Source organism: Tenrec ecaudatus, chromosome 1 (assembly GCF_050624435.1).
Source record: "Tenrec ecaudatus isolate mTenEca1 chromosome 1, mTenEca1.hap1, whole genome shotgun sequence".
Taxonomy (NCBI): domain Eukaryota; kingdom Metazoa; phylum Chordata; class Mammalia; order Afrosoricida; family Tenrecidae; genus Tenrec; species Tenrec ecaudatus.
Window position 1 is genome coordinate 194,555,688 of NC_134530.1, and position 18,865 is coordinate 194,574,552.

The 18,865-nt window shown below is 57.8% G+C and overlaps 1 protein-coding gene across 2 annotated transcripts in view; it reads left to right on the plus strand.

Annotated features, from left to right (window-relative positions):
- The first annotated feature begins 1,938 nt into the window (after positions 1-1,938).
- KIAA1614 (KIAA1614 ortholog) overlaps positions 1,939-18,865 on the plus strand; it is a 40,136-nt gene continuing 23,209 nt past the window's right edge. The window contains exons 1-5 of one of the 2 annotated variants that reach the window (XM_075528078.1): positions 1,939-2,222; positions 5,144-6,057; positions 7,239-7,302; positions 12,546-12,680; positions 17,431-18,854. In XM_075528078.1, coding sequence (XP_075384193.1) covers positions 5,178-6,057; positions 7,239-7,302; positions 12,546-12,680; positions 17,431-18,854 — 2,503 coding nt within the window. In that variant the 5' untranslated portion in view covers positions 1,939-2,222; positions 5,144-5,177. Of the gene's footprint in view, positions 2,223-2,493; positions 3,230-5,143; positions 6,058-7,238; positions 7,303-12,545; positions 12,681-17,430; positions 18,855-18,865 lie in introns of those variants that run through there. The other variant, XM_075528071.1, reaches the window with a different exon arrangement.

Consider the following 18,865-nt stretch of genomic DNA (forward strand, 5'->3'; position numbering starts at 1 on the left):
TAGACATGATGGGAACTCAACACACATTTCGTGAACTCCGCAGGCTCCAGGCTGCATGAGAAACGCCCTCGGGGACATGGATTTCTTGAGAGTGTACAGGCATTCTAAGGATTTCCTTGTTGGTATCTTTAGGACGAGTGACTTCTACAGAACCCCCACCCCATGCAGAAAGGCTTTAAGCTGTGAACTGTAGGCGATTTGCTGTGTCTGGGCTGCTTGGTGCGTAGGTTTCTTTTAAACATTAAGCTCTTGCTGGACCTTTCAGAAGCTCCAGTTACAGATGATTAACTTCTGGGGGGAGTGCTGGGGCAGGGATCAAGGGGAAGGCACCTTTAAGAGACTGAGCACCAGATGCCTCTGAAAAGCAGCAGCAAAGCAAGCGATATGAGAACCAGACAGACAGGGTTAAATTTGACTGTCCTCTCTGGGTTGCTTTTCCCTGTTGGCGAAACGGTTAAGTGGCTGACTGCTAGCCAAAAAGCCGGGGGTTTGGTTGGACCCATCCGGGACTCCGTGGAACAAAGGCCTGTCTGGGGGTTCTGCTCCAGGAAAGATTAGAAATCCTTTGGGGTAGCTCTCCTCTGTGAGATGGGTCAGTGTGGGTCAGAATCAACTGCATGGCATCTCGGGACAACCACATGGAGACAAGGAGTGCCAAGTGTGCAGGGTTGTGGTGGGTTGAGAGCACAGGATATATGGAGCACACGGAGCTCGGGTATTGCCATGGTTACAGCACTCCTTGGGAGAAAGAAAGGCAGTCTGTGGTCCTAAAGAGTGCTGATGTTGTTGTTGGGTGCCATTGGGTCGGTTCCGGCCCACAGCAACCCCAGGCACAACAGCCGGAAACCCTGCCCAGCCCTGCGCCATCCTCACAATGGCTCCTGTGCTTGAGCCCATTGGTGCAGCCACTGGGTCAGTCCATCTCGGCAAGGGCCTTCCTCTCTTTCGCTATGCCTCCACTTTACCAAGCATGATGGTCTTCTCCAGGGACTGGTCTCTCCTTAGAACATGTCCAAAGCACATGAGACGGAGTCTCACTGTCCTTGCCTCGAAGGAACACTTTGGCCGTCCTTCTAAACCCTACTGAGCAGTTCTCCTCTGTCCTACAGGGTTGAGATGAGTCAGAAGAAATTTGGTTTGGTTGCATGAAGCACCTCGCACATAGGTGGCGCCAGATAATAGTAGCAATGTTGTTGTTAGTTTGACAGCGTACGTGGAGAAGAAGCATAGGATAGGAACAGTTCTTTTACTTAGAATTTAGCTCAGATAAGAGAGTGGGACCCAGCAAGGAAGGGCCAGGTCAAGGTGGCAGTATATCTTGAGAATCCACCCTGAGTACCTCCCGGTTTCCTCCCACAACATCCCGAGTTTAACAGCAAGCTGCTGGCCACAGCACTGTTGATGTGAGGACCAAGGGCGAGAAGGCCTGCCCTTCACCAGCCCCCTGGTCTTGGGCGGATCACGGAGAGACTCCATTTCCTATTTTGTAGGAAAGAGACAAAACGTAGAAGGTTTCAGAAACTATGTTCCACACACTTGTTGAAGCTCCCCCACCCCTCCTCACACACATAGCCATCACTGAAGGTTACAGCACACTATGACCCCACCATAATGCTTGCACACCACACCTTCCATAGTTGGTATCAGTCACTCTACTACTGACTGGTCATTGTGCCACGTGTCCTGCTGAACTACCTGCTCGTGTCTAGAATAGGAGACCAAGACACCAGCCCCAGGCTGGAGACTCAGCTGTCACCAGGTGTGTGAGCACTTGAGGTTCCTATGTGAGCCCGGGTAAGGGGGGTGGGGGGGTGGGGGTTGCCCCAGTCCTAACTCTCAGCTCTCCAAAGAGCACTGCGCTGCCCCGCCCAGAGTGCCCTCCTGCCCCGGGATGCAGGGTAACTCCGCCTTGCTTCCCCACACTCTGCTCCAGGCTAGGGCACTTAGGGCGCACGCTGTGTGGTCCTTACTGTTTGTGTACCTGTCACTTCAATGTGACCACAGTAGCAAGTACAAGGGAAAGGCATCTCCTGCTTGAAAGGGAAACTTGTCGGCTGAAGACAAGGAGTACTTGCCCTTGGAAGGGATTTCCGGATCTCCTGGGTCCTGACTCTCATTGCTTCCTGCCTCACGTGGAGGAGGTTTGCAACTAGATGAGGTTCCGTCACCTCCCTCTGGGTGGAAAGTGAGAGAGGCTCCATTGGCTTGGGCCACAGCTGCAGGTAAAGCCCCTTGCTCGCTGTCCCTAGCGCAAGACAAGATGCGGGAGGGGTCCGTCCATTCCCGCTTTACCTCCACGCCGGGAGACAAGGTCAGCAACCGACCTTGACCTTAAGGAAAACAGTGCCCTGGGGAGATGGGGACTGCGCTCCCAGAGGGCGCACTGACTTCTCGGGAAAAGTTGTCTAAACAAAGGGCTTTCCTTTGCTTCCACCCCGCGAGCGAGCCGAGCCGAGCCTGGTCCCGGCGCCCGAGAACCCTGGGCACTTGGGGTTACGGCAGGCCGGCGACGGTCCGCGCGGCGTCGGGAGTGCCCGGCGTTTGCGCGTGTGGAGCCGCGCGCCCATCCTGCGCTCCGCTCCCCTTGCAGAACGCGGCTCAGCTCGGGCCCGGGGCGGGAGTCCGCGGTCCTGTCGGCAAGGGCTCCGCGCGGCCCGGCCGGGGAGCGGCCTCGGGGCCGGGGGCGTAGGGCCGAGTTGGCGAGCGCCCAGGGCGAGCGAGGGAGCGGCGCCCTGGTCCCCGAGCCCTTCCCGCGGACGTCAGAGAGGGACTGGGCCTGGACGGACTAGGGACCCGCGGGCGGCAGCGAGGACCGGCCGCACTCCCCGCTCCGCAGCCCCTTCCTTCTCCGGGTCCCCCGCTCCCGTCCCGGCCCTGGACCCTCGGCCCCCTTCGTGGCAAAGCCGTGAACTAGCGGCGGCCGATGCCACTTCCTTCTCGGCCAGCGCCCTCCCGCCCCCGCGCACTCCCGCCCCAGACCGGGAGGGAGGCCGCGGCCCGCGGGGCGGCTGCTCCGGCAGGACCCACCCCGACCCGGGGGCCGCCGGGAGAGAACGGAGCGGGCCCCCCGAGGGCGAGGCCTGCGGGCCACCAGCTCGGAGACGCCAGCCTTCGGCCCTGGAAGTACCGTGCCGCGGTACCGTGCCGCGGGCCCGGGCGGCAGCCGGCCTCTCCGAGGGATGGAGGGGGTGGCGGCGGCGGCGGCCGAGTCCCGGGGCGGCAGTCCCCAGTGAGTACTGACGGAGTGAGGGGCGGGCCGGGCGTGGGTGCCGGGGCGCCGAACGGGGGGCCCGGGCCGCGCCGGAGCTAGGCCTACCACCAGTGCACTGCCGGCCGGGGTTCCCGCTCGGTGGCGAGGCTCGCCCAACCCGGCCCACTTCGCCCAGCTGGTCCCTGAAGTCACGGAATCGGAACGACTTCCCCATGGACGCCCCACACTTCCGCGATGGATGTCCACCGGAATCCAACGCCGCCCTTGCCACTGCCTCTGAAACCTGACAGGGCTGCTCGGTCGTGTCCATCCCTACCCCCTGTGATTTCTCAGGCGTCCCAGGGAAAAGAGCACCTGGCGGCTGGGCCACACAGAGAAACTTTGTAGTGTCTAGTGTGGTCCCAAAGATGGTCATTGCGCATCACTGACTTCCAGCTGGTGGGACGTTCTGAACATTCGTTGGGTTTTGCTTTCTGCAAGGCGTGGGCTGTATTCCTGAAAAGTTGTGTATACATACATGAGAGGGTAAGAAAGGACGATAGAGGCGCTTGTTTCAAAGAACTACGACTGATTGACTCTGAACTTGGCCTTCGAGGAGCCCTGCTGGCATAATGGATGATGCCCTGGTTGTTGCTGTCTGAGCCCATCAGCCACTCTGAGGGAGAGAGACCTACTCCCTTGGAGGGTCCCAGTCTCGGGCACCCATAGGAGCAGCTCTGTTCTCTCTGTCCAATAGGATTGCTCTGAGTGGGAATCCACTCAGTGGCAGTGAGAATACCAGGCCAGCGATAAAGACGGGGCTTTCTACTCCCATAAAGAGTTACAGTCTCAGAAAGCCACGGGGGCAGTTCCACCCTGCCCAATCGGGTCGCTCTGAGCTGGCATCGTTGAGTTTGGTTGGGGTGTGGTAGTACTATTTGTAAGACTGCGAACCCCCAGGTCTGTGGGAGAAAGATGAGGTGGTCTGCTCCCCCAAGGATGTATAGCCTGGAAACCCTACATAGGTTCGCGCTGCGTGGGGATTGACTCAGCAACAGTGGGCTGAGCTGTCTCTGTATGGAAATGTAGTTTACTTCAAGGGGTACAGCTCTAGACATGGGATGCTTAAGCGACATGTTCTCAGAGAGCAGAATCGCTGCTAAGACATTGTAACATGCACTGGGGGCTTCAAAATGCTGGCGGAAGATCCCATGATCTTCATTTCATTTTCCCACCACCTTCTTGAAAGCCCCTTTCAAGTGTGCATGCCACCCTGCGTACTCTCCCACCACCAACCTCTATTGTGCCGGGCCGTTAATGAGCTGTGAGCAAGTCTCTTGACCTCTCCATGCAGAGGGATGGCCAAATTGTTCCCACTCTGGAATGAGAAATGTTGAGCTCCAAACTGGGCACACCCTTGGCACCTGTGTGGCAGGATCCTTCTGAGCCTCAGCGCCTCCTCTGTACAAAGGTGCTGTCACCCCCTCGGCAGGGGATCATTTGTGACCCTGTGTTGACAAACACTCGCAGGTGTTGCATCCAGGGAGTGAGCCACAGGTCCTGCCATGGGGGTGGTCTCGGAGCCTGGGCAGAATGCAAGGGCAGCACCTTCCACCTACAATCTTCCGTCCTCACTGCTCCCCGGGAACAGAGCTGTTAGCAGATATTGCCATCCTTCACTGCCATCAAACCAAGAGGCCAGGCACTGGGAAAGCTGACCTGTTTTCATTCTGGTCCCCATAAACTGTCATTGCAGGCTACACTCCCTTCCCCCTCCCCTGTCACCGCACACACACCATTCTGTAAAATCACTCTGTCGTTAAAGAAAAAGTTCCCATCTCCTGTCCCCAAATAAATCTCCTTTGAACAACACTCAAGATCCAGGTGCCTTGAGGGTGGGGGCAGGGTTGTGGGATTCAGCCTGTGTCTCAGGAACTCTGTTTTCCCCTCCAGAGGACCCAAGGGAGCTGGCAGAAGCCCCTGCCCCATGGAAGGCCCAGCCTTGGAGAGAAGTGACTCTCAGTGGCAGCTGGAGGATGGCCACCTCCGGAGGCCCTGGCCGAGCCCTCAGGAAGATGAAACACCCAGTCTGATGGCCCCCCAGGCCCCCAAAACATGGAGGGTGCAGCTCCCAGGCCCCTCTGTGCTGGAGTTCAAGGTAAGGGCCTTGAAGGAGGAGAGGACCACAGGACAGCAGGGGCTGAGCTCTGGCCCCACCGCTCACAGGAGACTCAAGTACAGAAGGGTCAAGACAGGTGGCACTGAGGCGCCTGCGGGAGGCTCTTCCCTGCCCGATGCCTTGCTGGTGGCCCATGGTCCGAGCCTGACTGACGGACAGCTGGAGGGCAGGGTCACTGAGGAAGAACCTGCAGAGAAGGAGTGTCTTGGGCCCCCCAGGCCTCCTGCCCCTAGGCTGGAGTGCTGGGGCAGGAGGAGCCCTCGGCCTCCAGAGACAGCATGGCCGCTGCTGGACCCTCAGAGAGCGCCGCTGCCAGGGCCAGCATCTTTGCAAGACAGCCCTCTCCTCAGTGCTGCTCCAAGTCGGGCGTACCACAAAGTCACCCACACACCCACCCCAAGGAGGGGATGGTCACATCTCCCTCAAGATGGTCAGGCCATAGGGGAAGACCCAGACAGCACCTCCCTGACCTCCGAGGAGGACTTTGATCCTAGGACAGCCCTGCTGGGGGTGCTCTGGAGAGCTGCAGACCAGGGAGCCCTGGGCCCTGGGGGCAGGGCCTTGTCCCTGTCGGAACGAGTGGAGAGGAACCGCCTTCTGCTGCAGGAGATGCTGAGTGTTTCAGGGCAGGGACCCCCGAAGGCAGGCATCCTGGCCTGGTCTCCATCCTGGGAGCAAGCTGCGCCAGGTGAGGCTCGCTCTGAAGACTGGGGGGCAGGGTGGGGGGCGGGGGGCAGATCCTAAAAAGAGGGAAAGGACTGGAGGGGGGCAGGCCTGGGGAAGGAAAGAGAACACAGTTGCCTACCACCAAAATCATCAGGTTGTCGTCTTACGCTGGGCATTTCTGTCGAAGATACCCACAGGTGCCCACACCAGGGAAGCCACCCTCTATGACCCAGGTGGGGGCATCAGGGCATCTTTGCCATGACCCGTAGCCTTTTCTTCAATGGCATACCCTCACCCCCAGGGGCCTCAGGCTCCTCCTGGGCTGAGGTGAGTGGCACAGAGAGATGAACTCACTGTGTGAGAGCTCAGACCCAGGAAGACGGCCTCCTGCTTCCCACCCCATTCCTCCCCACCCCATTCCACTCCGCCCACTCCCAGCTCAAGACCCCTGGGCAGTCCTCAGCCACAGCATGTCCTCCAGAGGTCACTGTGCCGGTCTCTGCTCTACCTCACTGGCCAGGGCCCAGGCCAGGGGCGAATTTCTGCGTGGGGAAAATGAAACTCGCTGCCATCAAGTCGAGGTCGACTTAGAGCAACCCAGTAGGACGCCCCTGTGGATTCCCGAGATTGTAACTCTTTCCTAGAGAAGCAAGCCTCATCTTTCTCCCGAGGAGTTGTTGTTGGGTGCCATCGGGTTGGTTCCGACCCATAGCAACCCTGTGCACAACAGAACGAAACCTTGTCCCATTCTGATGGAAGTAGCCACTGTGTCAGTCCATCTAGTCAAGGGCCTTCCTCTTTTCGCCACCGCCTCCCCTTTACCAAACACGACGTCCTTCTCCAGGGACTGGTCTCTCCTGACAACATGTCCAAAGTCTGTAAGACAAAGTCTTGCCATCCTTGCCTCTGAGGAGCACTCTGACCTCGCTTCTTCCAACACAGATCCGTTTGTCCTTTTAGCCGTCCCCCGTACTTCCAATATTCTTCTCCAGCCCCACAGTTCAAGTGCGTCTACTCTCCTCCGGACTTCCTTATTCAGTGTCCAACTCTCATATGCATATGATGCAATGGAGAATTCCGGGGCTTGGGACAGGTGCACCTTAGCCTCAAAGTAACATTGCTTCTGGAGAAAACGTCTTCCTCCATAATCCCTAAGTAGAGCTTCTGACTCTGCCTTGACCTCCGCTTCTATCCTGGCCTTAGAGCGACCAGCGGGGCACGTGGACTGGGACTCCGGCATCTCCCTGCAGGACTCAGATCAGAAGAGGTAAGGGCGACGCGCACACCTTTTCCCTCCGCCCTCCTCCTTGACCCCTCTGCTGCCCTAGTGCCCGGACAGGTATGGGACTGCAGACCAGCAGGCAGCGGGTCACTGTGGGTGGTCATCCTGAGACTGTAAAAAAGGCTCCAATGCCCCCCCCCTACCCCAGGCTCTTTCCTTGGGTAAAACACCAGGGTAGGAGGCGTAGTGCAAGGTGTGGTGTCCCTGGGTGTGGAGAAACACCACCTGCTGGGTGTCCTCAGAGATCCCCTCCCTGTTGGGCCTCCGGGCATGCACCTTTAAAGTAGGGGGTCCCATCTTTAAAGTAGGGGGCCCATCTCTACCTTGCCTCGCTGGCCCCTTGTGAGGTTTGTGGTGAGATCGTGAACGTGCCAGTCCTGAGGGAGCGCATACAACGGCAAAGCTTTTCTCCGGTTTCTTTACCAGTCAGGGGTTCGGGGTCCAGGTGGTACAGTGATTATGCCATACTGGGCTGCTAAGCAAAAAAAAAAAAAAAGGCCAGCAGTTCGAAACCACCAGCTGCTCCATGGGAGAAAGATGGGGCTTTCTACTCCTGCAAAGAGCAATAGTCTCAGAAACCCACAGGGGTAGGTCTATTCTGTCCCCTAGGGTCGCTGTGAGTCAGCATCGACTCGGGCAGGAGAGTAGAGGGAAGGAGCCCTGGCAGTGCAGTGGGTGGTGCGGTTGTTGTCCAAAAGGTTGGTGGTTCGAACCCACCTCTAGAGAAAGTTCTGTTTCCCTCAAGACTGCAGCCTTGAGAGTCCTCCGGAGCAGTTCTGCTCTGTCCTATGGGTCACCATGTGTTGGAATTGACTGAACTTCAGCAGCCTTGGATTGGCCTCCACTGATGCGGTGGTCCTCACTTTCCATCCCCCACACACTACAGTCAGCTGAGAGTGGAGAAGGGCGTGCATGGGGGTGACTTCGTGAAACCCACCGCTGCCAGGTTGCTGCCTACACATATCGATGCTGCAGGACTGAGTGTTTGCTACGTCATTATTTGCCCATCCTGTCCTGGGTAGAATTGTGCCCTTTTGTAGATCCAGGTGCAGAGACCCTGTCCCTAGGTCCCTAGTGTGCGCAGCCCTTCAGGGTGTGGTGGGAATAGGGAGTCGGTGGCAAACCCTGGCTTTCAGGCCCCTGCAGTGGTTGTCAGGAGTCCCTGGGTGTTGTAAATGGCTAAGACACTGAACTGCTAACCAAAAGGTTGTCAATTCGAGTCTACTCACCTGGTGGAGAAGGAAGACCATGGACCTATGACAAAGCAAGCCCTGGTGGCCCATTCAGGCCCTCTGAGCAGTCCCGCCAGGCCGCCACCCCGAGTGTTTCATGTCCTCTTTGCATATTCCACCCAGTCATTTGGTGGGTGTGACAGAGACAGGGCACGAGGGCTATATTAGGATGGTTCTGCACAACCAGGGCCTCTCTCTAGCTATAGGGTGGTGTGTCACTCCCAAGCACTCCCTGTGCAACAGGCCCAGTGTCCCTGTGCTGTGAGTCCCTGCTGGTGCCAAGGCTTCATGTACTCAGCTGCTCTCTGTAAAGTTAGGGATTCAAGTCTCCCCAGATGTGCCTCAGAAGAAACACTGTCAGTCTACTTTTGTTAACAAGCCTGCTGAGCACAGTTTTGCTCTGACACACATAGGGTCGCCATGGGTCCCCATCAACCAGATGGCATTTGGTTTGGGTTCCCCTTACAGACTAGGTGATGGAGTGGTTATGCAAAGGCACCAGTTTGAAACCACCAGCTGCTCCTCGGGAGAAAAATGAGACTTTCTCTTCTCACAAAGAGCTGTAGTCTCAGAAACCCACAGAGGCATCTGTAGCCTGTTCTATAGGGTCACTATGAGTCTAGGTAACCAACCGGAGGGAGTCTAAGCCGAGCTCCTGCCCTCACAGCGCACAGGCTCCAAGGCCAAAAAGGGAACGCCTTGTGCCCTGGAGAGAGAAACTGCACACAGTATCAGAGAGGACCTGTGCCTGGTCATCAGAGAGCGCTATAATGGGACAAGTGCTCAGCCAGGTGTCTCAAGGTTATTATAGCTCAGACTAATCTGTGTGACAGAGTGGAACTGGCCCATTGGGTTTTCTAGGCTAAGTTATGGAGCCCTTGTGGTGCCGTGGTTACAGCCGTTCAAAACCACCAGTTGCTCTTCAGGAGAAAGACAAGGCTTTCTATTCCCGTAAAGAGTTATGGTCTCCAAAACTCACAGGGGCAGTTTTAGCCTGTCCTAAAGGGTCGCTATGAGTCACCATCACCTCATTGGCGGTTTTTGGGTTTTTTGGTTTTGTTTTTTCATCTTTAGGGGACAAAGCAACATAGTATGTTTCCATTGGAACTGCTGGTGGGCTTGAACTGCTGACCTTTGGTTAGCAGCCTGTGTGGTCCAGGGGCTCATTTTCAGTGTGCAGTGTATGCCCCCTACCTGCCTGCTGCATCCAGGAACCTGGAAGGTGTCATGTCACTTTACATTCCACAAAGCTTCCCTCGCTGGACCACCTGACATGAAAGGGTGAAGCCCAGCTTCAGGCTTAGCACTGTTCTAATCCAGGATTATGATGGCTGCCTAGGTGCCCACTCTGTCTCCTTGACCTGCCTGGCTCAGAGAGACGTGCCTCTTCTGAGGAAGATCCTGACCTGCCTGGCGGTAGGAGGTTAGCCCATCCGGTCATCCAACCCCCAACCTGGCTCTGCTGGCGAGATGAGAGGGCAATGCTCAGCGTGGGATGCCCCCAGCCAGAGGGTGGAGGGAAGGGCTGGGGTACCACTACGTGGACAGCATGTGGCTCCCTTCCCTCCAGGGTTCTCACCATTTACAGAACGGGAAACTGAGGCCGTGGGAGGAAGGCCGCTCAGCTGCTTTGTCCCTGACACTGGCAGCCCCTGGTGGGCAGGCATTTATAAGAATGCTAAAAGCTGTCTGCACCTGGGTGAGAAATTGCTTTTGCCTTGGCTTGGTCACCATGGCAGGCTGTCCCTACACTGGGGGGAGGGGCACACAGAGCTGGGCTGGGGCAGGTTGACTCCACAGCTATGTGCCTTTGGGAGAGGTCAGGCTCAGAGGGGTCTGGAAAGCCTCTCTCAGGTGGAAGAGTGGGAACCCACCCCCTGCAGAGCTGGATACCCTTGGGTGGCTCCTGGGAGCAGCAGGAGGTAGTGGTGGGAGGAGGGAGGTGGGCAGTTAGACCAGGGCAGGCAGCATCCTGAACCACCAACTGCTTGCCCCCCACCCTGCTCCAGGGTGCCCGGGAATAGCAGTCCCCTACTCTGCTGACCTTGGCTTCCAGGTGTGATGGTGGTGGCTGCTGAGCTCCTCCCACTCAGCGTGTTACTGCTCGGAATGGCCCCCAGCCCTACACGGGCCTGGTTCTCTAATCAGCCTGGAAAGCGGCTTTGTCTGCCAGGAGCCGGAACATGCAGCTTATGGGGGAAAATAACAGCTCCGAGTGTAGGAGCAGAGCAGGCAGCAGCGAGGTTGGGAACCGGTTTAAAAACCAGGGGGTAGGGCCAATCCTGGCAGCATCTGGCCAGCTGCCTGGGGCCCTCCCGCCTGCCCACCGGGTCTTGTGACAAATGCCCTCCGACAGCCAGGGAGCCACAGCTGTCACCGGAAGGCTCCGTGGGAGCAGGCTGCCAGCCAGAGGCCTGCGGCTGCCGGGCGGGAGCTCGTAACCTCATTATCTCTGCTGTGGAGCCGGAGCCCTGGGGTGCGCAGCTGCTCTCTGCGGGCGGTGGAGAGCTGCGGCCTTCCTTCCTTCGGCTGGGGAAGCTGGGGGGAGGGACGCCTCTGCTGCCAAAGCCTGCCCACCCCCCCACCCCCGCCATAGGCCTGCGACTCCGGCTCACCTCCCAGCCGCCTGCAGCAAAGCCCTCCTCGTTCCGTAGCTGTGCCTGTCCCACCAGGGCCCAAGGCACAGTTGATGCCTTTATTCTGACACCTCTCCTGCCCTCTGGCCCCAAAGCAGGGCTGGGTGCAAGTAATGAGCATGCGCCCTGCAAAGCCCTGCAAGTCCGCACACACTGGTCGCTGGCAGAGGGTGGCCCCAGGAGGCCTCCGAGCTGTGCCATTTTCCCGCCCAGGGCAGGGTCCTCCAGGCACCGGCCTGGTTCCTCCGCGTGGGGGCTGGGTGACCACGGGGTGAGATGGAGACCCAATTGAGCCAAGACCGCATCTGCCTGAGGTCCCTACTCAGCCTGGGACAGCAGGCCATCTGACCCGGCTGGGGGCAGTCCAATCACATCAAAGGGCGGGTGGGAGGCCAGCCACAAACAGCCCCGGCCTACCCTGGGACCCGGGAGGTGGGTGGTGGGGCTGACTGCCATCTGCTCCCAGCTCTCTCCTTGATGTTCAACCTTGAGAGCGATTGTCGATTGTCGATTGCCGGGCCTTCCCCGGGCTTCAGGCGTTTGTCCGCCTGTCAAGTGCAGCAAGCGCCTGCCAGGAGCGGGAGCTGCTCTCTGAGGAGAGAACCGCCTGTCAGGGGGCGGCTGTGCGCTGCCATGACTGCTGCGACCTGCCCTGCGGGCTGTGTGTCTCCGTCTGAGAGACAGCTTGGGGAAAGGGCTGCTGTCACTCTTAGCAGCTCGAGACCAGCCAGGGGCAGCGGCACATCTGGTGAGGGAAGAGTGGGGAGGGCCAGTGCAGACCCTTACAATGATGAAAATCCAGCCATGTGCTGAGTTGGTCTGCACCCAGCGGTTTCTCTCAGCCCTGAACCTCCCAGTCCCAGCCCGGCAGCCTGGGATGGGGGCCGAAACCACCAGGGGGTTAGGCCCACCAGGCAAAGGGCCAGATGCAAGACAGGCATGGAGGGAGAGAGAGAGAGAGAGAGAGAGAGAGAGAGAGAGAGAGAGAGAGAGAGAGAGAGAGCCAGCAGGAGAGTGGCATTGCGTGTAAAGGCCATCTGCCCGGGCACAGGCCCAGCGCAGCCACCCCAGTCAGTCCCTCTCCTCCGCCTCCCAGGGAACTCCAGCTGTCTGCCTGGGGAAGGGACAATAGAATAATCTGGACACTGCCCTACCCTTGTCTAGATCCTCCTGTCCCAGCAGGTGTCCAGAGCCCCGGGCTAGGAGGGCAGGCTGTATGGGCGCCGGGGGAGGGCTGCACAGGAGGGCTCTTTTCTGGCAGCACCAGGCTCAGCCCCGGTAAAGCCTTTCTAATCCATGTTGCTTTCTCCTAATCCCTCCTGCCTGCTCTGGGTTTCATGCCACCCTGCCGAACCTTCAGTGCCAAGCCGGAGCCCACACTGAGCCCCAGCCATGAGAACGCCACGCACCTGCTGCAGCATGCCCGCATGAAGGCCAGGACCCGGCCCCTCCGGGCCAGCCACGACATCATGCCTTTCATGGCCCCGGGCAGCCGGTGAGTGGGGTCAAGCCAGGCAGGCCTGGGAGGACTGGCTGGGCAGGGTCCAGGGGAGAAGGCGTAGGCCTGCCTGCTACTGTGCACGTCTCCCTTCTCCCCCATCTCAGGCCCTGCTTTGATCCAGGTAGCCAGTCAGCACACTGTGTGGTGCCCGCTGAGTGCCAGGCTTGGAGCTAGACTCTGCGAACACAATGATGAAGAGAACGCCATCCAAGCTCCCTGCGGGGTGAGGGACTCAGTCTCCAGGAAGCAAGATAGGCCGACAGGTCAAGACAACTCTGCCAGTTACCAGCTTCCTGCCTTTGGGGAAGTTTCCACGTCTCTGTTTCCTCATTGGAACATGGGAATGATAGTCATGCTTGCCTGTCTTAAAGGAGCTTTGTGAGCGTTATGTCAGCTAATCCACGCAGTGTGTTCAAAAGGGCCTCTGGCACGTTACTGTGGGTGGTGGGCGCTGTCAAGTCGATGTAAACACGAGATTCTCTGACTGGAATCTCTCTCTCTCTTTTAAGTCATTTTATTGGGGGCTCATACAACTCGTATCACAGTCCATCCATCCATCCATTGTGTCAGGCACATTTGTACATTTGTTGCTATTATCATTTTCAAAACATTTTCTTTCTACTTGATCCCCTGGTATCAGCTTCTCATTTATCCCCTCCCTTCCCACCCTCCCTCCCTCAGGAACACTTGATAATTTATAAATTATTATATTTTTCATGTCTTACCCTGACCGATGTCTCCCTTCACCCACTTTTCTATTTTCCAACCCACTGGGAGGGGGTTATAGGTAGATCATTGTGATCGGTCCCCCCTTTCTGCCCCCACCTTCCCTTACCCTCCTGCTATGGCTACTCTCAATTTTGGGCCTGAGGGGTTTATCTGTCCTGGATTCTGTGTGTTTCCAGCTCTTATCTGTACTCGTGTACATGCTCTGGTCTAGTCAGATTTGTAAGGTAGAATGGGGGTCATGATAGTGGTGGAGAGGAAGCATTAAAGAACTAGAGGAAAGTAGTATGTTTCATTGGTGCTATACTGCACCCTGACTGGCTCGTCTGCTCCCTGTGACCCTTCTATAAGGGGATGTCCAATTGCCTACAGATGGACTTTGGATCTCCACTCTCCGCTCCCCCTCATTCACAATGATATGATTTTTTGTTCTGGGTCTTTGATGCTTGATACCTGATCCTATTGACACCTGATGATCACACAGGCTGGTGTGCTTCTTCCATGTGGTCTTTGTTGCTTCTGAGCTAGATGGCCACTTGTTTGTCTTCAAGCCTTTAAGACCCCAGGTGCTTTATCTTTTGATAGCCGGGCACCATCAGCTTTCTTCACTACGTTTGCTTATGTGCCCATTTTGTCTTCAGCAATTGTGTCGGGAAGGTGAGCATCACAGAATTCTGGCTGGAGTCTTCACAGAAGAGGAGCACCTAACTTTTCTCCCGCTGCGCAGCAGTGCCCATTGTTGCCACCAGGGCAGTTAGTGCTGTAGGAGTGTCCATTTGTCCCAGTCATCAGCTGATGCACTGGCAGTGGGAGGCATGCCCGGGGATCGAGATGTTTGGTGGGTCCTTAATGGAGGGACAAAGCCCAGCTGTGGGGCCAGGTTTCTGTCCCCCACCAAGCACCCACCCTTGGGTGATGCTCACAAGCGGTTGGCTAAGTGAAGTTTCCCCATTATTTCTTATGAGAAATATATGTTCAGTTCTCGAACTTCTTGGAGTTGGAACATGAATTTGGAACAAACTGCGTTTGACAACTGAGGCATCGCTGTTTTGTGCCTTGCCTCTCCCCTGGCTACTGAACACTGAATTGGGAATGGACGTGACTTCTTGGAGGCTTTCTAATTGTCCTTGCCCTGGGACGTCCAGGGTTCTTTCTGATTCTGTTTTGTGCGGCTGCATTGGTTGGGCTGGGTAGCCTCTGGGCAAGAATGTCTGCTTCGGGACTTTAGTGTAAATGTCCTCTTGGACATTTTCTCCTCTGGCAGATCACTTCAGCAGCTGACAGCGACCCCGATACCTACTTCAGAGGGCCCCCTTTTGTCAGCCTGGCTTTTGGTTGTGGATATGCAAGGTGACCCACTTTAGCAGCTGCTGTGTCCAGAAAAAGAATGACTGACTTGGCAGCACTGGTGGATCCTCAGAGGGTCCAGCTGAAAAATCCACACCAGATGGTTTAGTGCAGATGCTTCTGAAGGTTACGCTCCATCAGATCACCCCTGGAGAGCCATCCTGTGTGAGCTCTGGATGCCACACAGGCTGGGGGCCCGCCCCAGCCCAGATGGGTCCCTCCTACCGCAGGGCAGCTCAGTGCCAGGAGGGGTAAGCAGACTCCCTTTTTAACCTGAGGCTTTTTTAACCTACCTTTGGCTGGAGGGGGCGGGAGCAAGCCTGAGCAGACAGAGCTTTCCCATCAGGTGAGTGGGTAGCTTAGCAGTAGCTTCATTCTCTGGAAGAAAATTCAAGTAGAAACTGAGCAGCACCAGGAAGCGCAAGCTCTGGCCATTAGGCCCCACCTAGGCTGGTGCTCCTGGTTCCAAGAGGGCAGACCATAGCAACAGATGCAGGGGTGACGTGTGGAAGGATGCCACCGATGTGCTCCTGCCCTGTGGACCCTAACGGGTACAATAAGTCCCGTAGAGCACACAGCCTGTGCTGGGATGATGTGGTGAGGACTGTGTCCTTGCAGAACACGGGGCTCCCCTCAAAGGCCATACAGTCCCAGGGCTGCAGCAGAGCTTCTGAGTGCAGACCAAAACCCTCTCCAAGAGGAATGATTGTGGAGGTGCCCATGTGGCCTCATCTCGAGAAGCTTGGCAGGCAAGGGCTCCACTTGCTGCTGAAGTACCTGTTCCCTCCGCACCTGTCTCCAAAGCCCTCCCCGTACCTCTGGGCACTGTTCCCAGCTCTGCTTGTAGGCACCTCTGGGTCTGAGGAATTGGACTGAAGATGCCTTCTGTGATTCACCTCACCTTCATTTCACCTTTGGAACAAAACTTGTGTTTCCACCTTTCAAGTAGATCTTAAGGGATGTGCATTTCACCCTGATGTAAGCCAAGGTTCTGATCACTGAAGCGGCCAATGGAATCTGAACCCCCTGATGTTTCTCCCCTCTCAGACATGCAGCCCACATCCTGTGAGCACAGCAGGTGTCCCCCTGGGCCTGTCTGAGGGAGGGCAGCTGTGTCTTAGCTGCTGTCTGGACACTCCAAGTGGCAGGTCCTGTGTCGTGCTGGCCTCCCTTGGCAGGGGAGGTGAGGGCCGCGCTTCTGCTCATTGAGATCTTCTTGTGTCTGTGCGGTGAAGTGGACGCTCCTTCCCTCTGGGAGGGCTCAGAGGGCTTCTGGAAACCAAGGGCCCCACAAAACCATCCTCTGACCCCTGAAGGCTGATGCAGGACAAGTGCCGGTGGGGGTCCATGACCCTCTGGTGAGCTCTTGGTGCAGCACAGCAGAATCCAGCCAACAGGAATCTGTCACCCCACAGGCACAGAACTCTTGCCACAACCACATGGGTGCCAGGCATGCCACACTGCGCAATCTCTGCCGACAGGGGGACCGTGCTGTTGTTCACAGCTCTCAGCTACGACTCACTCCCCGCCCCACCCTCAGGATGCAAGGTCACACTGTGTTGTCTGAGGGCCCTGCATTCCATTTGAGCTGGATCCCTAGCCCTCCCAGGCCCCTTCCTCCCTAACAGGTTCAAGAGTGTTTCATTGACTAGGTAGATTTGCAAATGAAGATGCTACTATTATATATGAACTTTTTCCTTCGAAAAAAGCCATTTTCTTTTTATTAAAAACCATGTGTACATATATACCCGTTCTCTGGGTCCCTAAGCAGTGTATCTCGTTGGCTACTGGAGCCTTGGGTCTGTCTGGGTGTGAGTTGCAGCTCACAGGAAGGCTGGCCACGGTTCTCAGCAGTCTGTTGTCATGGGCTTACATCCCACAGCAGGCAGATCCACTTGCTCAAACCCACTGCCGTCAGTCATAGACCCTAAATGTAGGACAGGAGAGATAGAGCTGCTCCTTTGTGGTTGCGAGTCTATCCATCTTCATATGAACAGAGAGCCTCATCTTGGTCCTGCAGAGCAGCTGGTGGGCTTGAACTACCAACACTGTGGTTAGTAGACCAATTACCCTATAGCACCCCTTTCTGAGCATCGTTTACTGGGGGACAGCCCAGTCAGAAGTGGCAGGCATGCGAGGCCACCTTGCCCACTGCATATCGGGCCAGTGTGAGCACCTCTTAACCACCTAGAGTCTCAGCTCTGCAGATGCCCCCAAGGGCTTGGACTGAGCCCCCAGTTTCTAAGATTTTCATTTGGGTGGTGGTGTTTTTCAGATGACCATCAAAAACATACCCCAAGATAACCGATTCTCCCCGTCAGTGCCACCTCACCCTTTTCTGAGCTGTTCCTCCCTTGCTAGCATAGACACATCCTGCCTGCTGTTCCTGGCTGATTTCCTAACTGCCGTCATCCCTTTCGTCCCATCTAGATAGTTGGTGGAGGACGTCCTCACACACGGCGCACGCGCGAGTGGGGGGTGGGGTGGAGTAGGGTACGGCAGGGCGTCTGGGTGCCCAGGAAGGCAGTGGGGTTTGCATAGTGCCCACTGGACGGGCTTGTGAGCTGGAACCCCCACCGGGACATCGTGGGTGGCAGTGCCCGGAACCCTGGGAGACTGCACCCCGGGAGATGGTGTGGCAGTGGTGATCTCTCTCTCCTGTCTTCCTCAGAGACGGCCGGAGGAGCCCCGCCCGGGACCCCAGGATGCCCCTTCCCTTCAGAGATAGTCCCACAAATGGGAACCTGAGCGACTCCTCCAGCGGGGACTCCAGCGGCGGGTTGTGGCCCAAACGGGGCCCCTCCCCGACGTCCCACGTGCGCTTTGAGGATGAGTCCGCCCACGATGTGCAGTTTCGCTACCAGGAGCGGCTGCAACAGCGCCAGCGCCGGGGGCTGAGCCCTGGGCTGCGGGCGGCGGTCCAGGGCCCCCTGCGCTCCAAGCCGGACCTCGCTGACTACATGCACAGGGACTCGGGGGCAGCGCCCCTCCACCCGCCGGCGCCCCCACGGGACTGCGAGAGTTGCGTCCAGCGGCCACACCCAGACTCGAGGGTCCTTCAGGAACTGGAAGCGGCTTGCCCGGTGGACAGGGTGCTGGCTGAGAGCTTTACATCTGGGGTCCCGAGCGCCCCGGTCAGGCCCCGCTCACAGTGGATCCGAGAGACGCACATCGGGGCTGTCCGGCGCCCAGAGGAGGTGGACTCCGCCCCAGACAGCACGGACACCTCGGACAGCGGCAGGACCGACAGCGAGGAGACCACGGCCTCTCATCCCAGCAGAGCGCGGGGCAGAGCTCGGGCCGCCAGACCTCGAGGGGGTCACAGGTGGTCCGGGAAGGTGGAGCTGCCCCAGGGCCCTCAGGCCCAGCCTCAGCTGCTTGTGGACCAGATAGAAGCTGGACGTGAGAGGACAGAAGGCAGAGGACAGTGGCTAATGGAGACCGGGCTTCCGGGAGAAGATGCTGCCCCTACGCCTCCTTCCCTGGACTCAAAGAGGGCCCCCCTGGGCTCCTCGGGGTGGCCAAGGCCCGGGCTGGACAGTGCCTGTGCTCACCTGGTAGTTTCCCACACACCATGCCGGACAGCCGCTGCCAAGCCCTCATCGATGAAGGGCCCACAGTCCGGGCCAGAGGGACAGACCCGGGTTATGGAAAGCCAAGAGCCTGCGACAGCCTACTCCACTTCCTCGCTGCAGCAGAGCCAGGTGGAGCCTGCTGCCCCCCACTCGGTCCATCAACCAGCCGCCTCCTTCTCCTGCAAGAGCCGGGTGCCAACCCCTCCCTCTTCAAGGCAAACAGCCTCCTCCCCGGTGCCTCATGGAAAGGCAGCCCTGGCTAGGCCTCGAAGTCCCAGTGGCCAAGAGGAACCTGCGGACTCTCCTCTGCCTCCTCCAAGAAGTGGGGTACGCACTACCTGTGAGACCCCGCCCTGCAGCCTCCGAGCCAGACACCCACAGCTGGCGCTGTCCACCAACTGCAACAACAGTGACCCCTGGGCACCACAGGAATCCTGGGGAAAGACCACCCCTGAGAGCAGGGTGGAGAGGGGCCCCTGCAGCCGGGAGCCAGAGCTGCCCCAAGAGAACAGCCAGAAAGGTAAGGGACTG